Consider the following 5,535-nt stretch of genomic DNA (forward strand, 5'->3'; position numbering starts at 1 on the left):
TCCATGAGGGATGGATAATACAGCGGTAGACCTCACGCTATTGGCGACATATGGTGGTAGACCTCACGCTATAGTAGCACCGTTTATTCTTGTTTCTTTTCAATATACAAGTGGCAAGTGCAAGGATAGATTTCATACAAAAATTATTTAAAACTTTTTTGTTGATGGCAAAATGAGATGTTAGTTATTCCAGTAATATTTGTTATTTATAAAAAACTTATTTTTAAGTTAACAATTGGCATTATTGTGACAGAAATTCAATAATATTAACAAGTGATAATCATTACTAATGAATAATACACATTTAAGTCAAACTCTTAAAACTAATGATACCTCTGAATTATAGTTGTAGCTCAGATTGAAATTATTATTAACATCTTTGAATTTCAGCTGCACATCAAATTCTAACAAGTGTTCTTATCTTTGAGATTGAGCTGTAACTCAGATTGAATATCTGTAATGTCTACACTATTTTTAATAACTAACTTTATTTAATAATGCTTAAGTTTTTAACTTATCTATGTGCTACTGAGATACCAAGAGTGATTACAGTGCTACCATTTTATACTTGATATGATTTGGGAATTTCATTAAACACTGACAGCTCATATGCTAAATCTAAATTAACTTTGAGAAATATTGTTTCAAACTTGAATGTGTACTTACTTGTGTTCTTTCTGAGTAAAAGTCTTCACACTCCACAACAGAACTGCTCGATCTAAAACAACAATAGCAATGTTTAAACTGATAGAATATGTAAATGTGATACTATTTCTATGAGTTAACATTTCAATTGTTCTTATATGTACTTTTGTTTCTTATATGATTAATGTGTAAAGGACAAATAATTGCTACATGTACACTTTGCAGGAAAAGTGTGTACAGCCTTCTTAATGGAACTACAAAATGTCTTCCAAAAAAATGGAGAATATTTTCATAGATGAGTCACAAAGTTGCCCTGGTAGAGCATCTTCCAAAAAACAGGATAGCTTTCAGAGGCTTTGTATGGAGTTTCTGATGAACCTACACAAGATCTTCCAGAAAACAAATGATAGACTTCAGAAAACTATCACACAGCTGTCCTGATGAAACTGAAGAATGTCTTCCAAAAGATGGGAAATATCCTCATTACCTGCATCTCCTTAGGTGGCCCACAAATTAAATTCACCAAAAATACTTTGTAAACACCAATCATCGCTACAAATCATAAGATCAAATCACATATTATTAGCTTTAATACATCCTGCAAAATGGCATTATAGCATAACTAACATAAGCAAATTTATTAATAAATCAATATTACATTTACTACTGGAATTTTTTTTTCAAGTATCATGTTACCAATAGTAACTCCTATGTTTCAAGTCATAGTGAATGTTAGATGTTACAGATATAGCATAAAATCACAAGTTTTGGTAAAATCCAAAATTGGTTCAAAGTGCATAAGACATGACCTTTCAGAGTTTCATTCAACATTGTATTATGTATCTGATGTCAGAGTTATCAACTATTCATGGTAGAGTAAATACCAGATACAATGTAGAGAGATACTGAAAAAAATGTAAGAATTCACTTCAGAGGTTCTAGAAGTTATGCAAATGCAATATTCCGACTCTACGATGGACAAAAGTATTTATATTCTTCACGCGCACATCACCTTGCACTTCTACTTGTCATCTGACTCAGACTGACATCATCAACTCATAGAAATATCTTGAGTACAAACATCTATGCAACTCATCTGATTTTTAGTGTAAAACAAGACTTGTACATTTTACTAAGAGCTTGCCACATTTTTGTAGATACATGAAATAAATTTGTAATGACAGACAATATTCCTTCAACAATGCAAGATCAGTCCAATGGACTGAGCCTGTACACACTGGATTAAGGATATTAAGAGAAACTAATTTTTCTTACTTAACCCATTTGAAATGTATCTAAATGATCATATGTACATTCCTAAATTTTTCTTTTCCTGACAAAAAAGTACACTGGTTATGTATATTTCTCTGAAGATACTCTGGATTTTATAAAACAATTTACCTTCTGCACAAGAAGCCAAGTATTTCCCATTGCTACTGAAGTCCATGTCAAGAATGTTGCCACTGTGGCCTTTCAAGGTACATACCAACCAGGGATGAGTATAATGAGTTTTTGCATCACGTCGTTTCTCAGATGTGCCTTTTTTTTTCTTGTTTTGACTTCCTCTTGATTCTTTCTGTTCAATGTTGCTGTCCAAATCTGTTAAGAGGACAATACTCATTATCAAATTAAACAAAAGCATAGCAACTTACAATTTCTGAAAATAATATAATAAAAAAGTCTCAGTACTTTCTACTCACAGTTTTCAATCAAAATGGGGTACAAAAGCTGAATTCATTACTTAGGAAGAGTTGTAGACAGAACACAATAGTGATTGCTGCAGAGCTTTCTCTATGCACGTCAATTTCTTGTAAATAAATTTTACAAGTACTATCTTGTAAATTAAATAACCAAAAACAAGTGTAATACCAGCTATCTTACCAACAAAAGTATGATTTGTTATGGTTCTGTTGAATCTAATAATTATTTCATATGGTCAAATAGGAGATATAAATTTTTTTTGTTCACTGACTAGATATCAAGTTCTAAAATGTCCCAGGAATGAATAACAAAAGTAATATGCTAAGACTTCTTTTATCTTTAAATAAAATATCCTAAAAAAATATTATGACAACATAACATGTTTGAATAACACTAAATACAAATCACAAATTTATGATGTTTCTTGGCTACAAGAAAGACAATAAATGCCACTGATCCTTCTGTGGCTTAAACACTTGAATAGTAGCACCTTGTTCTTTATACAAAACTTTGTGTAACTCCTGACACCCAGATCTTCTCTTAGTTTCCCATCTTTCTGCGACCTTTCTGCATGACCAAACTAACACTCAAACAGTCAAAGAGCATAGCTTTATCAAATTTAGGCCTATCCTTCAAAGCAGGTTCAATTTCATAGCTGCAGCTTGTCCTACATTACTCTTCACAATTCATGCTTAAAGGAAAATTGTATTTTTGCTGAGGCATCAATTATTAGATCTAAAATGAAAGTAAACATAATTTATTCCTATACTACACGTGGATTTAATTTGCAGCAAAAACTGTTTTAATATTTTATTTCATAGAGTTTGTACACCATGCAAGCTCATTTTCCTGATGATTTTGAATATAAAAACCTTGTTTCACATAAACAACTCAAATATTTCAATATGTTGAACTTTTTTCTGTTGAGCAGTGATATCGGTCACTGTCTACTAAACACTGAATTAAAATATAAACTTTAATATTTTCTATAAAAAACTATGTTAAACACTCTTATTAATATTAGTGTTACTATTAAGAAAATGTACATTAAACTGAAGCGCCATACCAACAGAAAATGTCTAGCTATTTTATATTTACTTAAACTTTCCGTTTTACGTTCGTATTATAATTAAAGTCTATAAATCGCTAGCCTTTTGAGATTCGTCAATAACAAAGTTCCAGCTACAGAAAGCTACTAGTAATACTAATAGTTCTAATCGGTCCAATAAAAAAGCAACACGCACAGCAACGACCTAAGGCGCGTTTTGCTTCACATAAACGAGTCTAAATTACGTCTTTAAAACATGGCATGTGTAATAAAACAATTTACAACAGTTTTGATAAATAAACTGTAACGATGGCAATTATTCGTAAGTATTCACGTGGTAATTCTATTGCCACGACACAGATCTCGGCAACTGGTGTGATTAAGATCCTATTCTCTTAACTATTACTATTAGTATTAACCGAATTCTCACAAGAAAGATGTTTATTGTAAAAACTATAAGAAGAAAAATCACACCTTTTGAGTTCTGAGTTGCATCACCTTGATCACTATAATTGAGAAAATACACTATTAAAAGTATCACACAGGCTATCACTGACGTGACAAGAACAATTTGTGTATTCTCACTCAGTACTTCGATTAAACCCGCCATCCTATTGACTTAAGCAGAACCAAGCGTGTGTTGTGGAACTTGTGTGCAGCAGAATATTAAGATACTTCCAATTGTAATTATGAAAAAGAAAATCATTCAATTTGTTTAAAACTTTTTAAAGTAATATTTAATACTTATAAGCTTGGGTATAAATAATTATATAATAAAGAATTACATTTCATCAAAAATAAAAATGATTTTATATTTTTCATTTCACATAGATAACAGATAATATCAATAACAAAAAACATTTTGAAAGTGTGTAATGCAATAATACAATTTATACCTGCTTTCTTATTATAACAGCAACAACAGACTGTAATAAGCCAAAGTACAACGAGCGATCATCATCATGATGGTTGTTTCAGTATAATATCTTCTGAGATTCCACCTCAGAAGATTACCGGGGATGCTCAGAAGCTTTAGCTCCTCTTCGCCCGCTCGTGATGGGGGTGAGGGGCTGTACCAGAGATTTTCCTAAGGACTTTTTTCCACTGCACAATTATATTTTAACTTCATAATTTTGTAATACATGACACCTTATATATATACAGGCCTATAAACATATGATCCAAAAAATGAAGAATATTCTAGTAAATACATTTATTTATCAACTCCGGAATGGAATTTCATAATATTAAATATGTTATTTTAATACGTAATGCATATCTCGGGGTGGCAAAATTTCCTGAAATATTGCCGATTTCTGCGGAACGTTAACTGCAGAATTTGAACACTGAAAGAAAGCATTTAGTACTAAAATAGAACAGCGAAAATATTTTCTTTTAGCATAAATACTCGAAATTGTAAGCTTGTTTGAAACTTGCAATTTCGGCCACATTTTCCGGAAAAGTGCACCTTTTTTCAGGCCATTTTTCTCTTTATTTTCTTGTTCTGTTGCCTTTTCGTTTCTTTTTTTCACAAAATAAATGACAATACATGAAAATAAATAACAATTGTTTTACGATTTTGTTGTTTTGGAGATGAATACATATAATGAACTTCGAACAAGTACAGAATTCATAATGAAACACATTGGGCTCCTCCTTCAGCTGCTTGCCTTTCCTTCTTTTTTGTTTGATTTGGCTGATCTTGTTTTTTATTTTCTTCTCATCAGGTAACTCTTCGATGGGGTTTGCATCCTTTATCATCTCATATCTTTCCAGGACCACTGCATAGCACGCCTTTAGTGCAGTGTTTTCATTTGCATCAAGAATATCATTGATGATATTTCAAAGCCCATGTGGAAAATGTATACGAGTTAAAAGTTGGCAACTTGCTGCCCGTTTTGCTTTTGCAATGTATTTCATTTTCAACTTCTCAAACATGCGACCATAATCCTTTTTTTATCACTTACATTTCCATCATCATACATTTGCTTCACATCAACTATATAGCAATTAATAAACTTTTTTCCATAAGTTTTTCCTTGAACAGACCTTCTTGCCCAATCTTTCTGAAAAAATTTGCAACGTTTCTCAAGTTCAAGAACAAAATTACTACCTAAATTACCATCATCGATATTTTGAAT

At 31.5% G+C, this 5,535-nt stretch overlaps 1 protein-coding gene across 1 annotated transcript in view; it reads right to left on the reverse strand.

Moving 5' to 3' along the window:
* LOC106461980 (transducin beta-like protein 2) overlaps window positions 1–4,034 on the reverse strand; it is a 24,526-nt gene extending 20,492 nt beyond the window's left edge. The window contains exons 1-3 of the mRNA XM_013921848.2: window positions 3,869–4,034; window positions 2,047–2,244; window positions 667–718 (exon numbers count right to left, since the gene is read on the reverse strand). Coding sequence (XP_013777302.1) covers window positions 667–718; window positions 2,047–2,244; window positions 3,869–4,004 — 386 coding nt within the window. The 5' untranslated portion in view covers window positions 4,005–4,034. The remainder of the gene's footprint in view (window positions 1–666; window positions 719–2,046; window positions 2,245–3,868) is intronic.
* Window positions 4,035–5,535: the final 1,501 nt, after the last annotated feature.

The sequence above is a fragment of the Limulus polyphemus genome, unplaced genomic scaffold (assembly GCF_000517525.1).
Source record: "Limulus polyphemus unplaced genomic scaffold, Limulus_polyphemus-2.1.2 Scaffold1070, whole genome shotgun sequence".
Taxonomy (NCBI): Eukaryota; Metazoa; Arthropoda; class Merostomata; order Xiphosura; family Limulidae; genus Limulus; species Limulus polyphemus.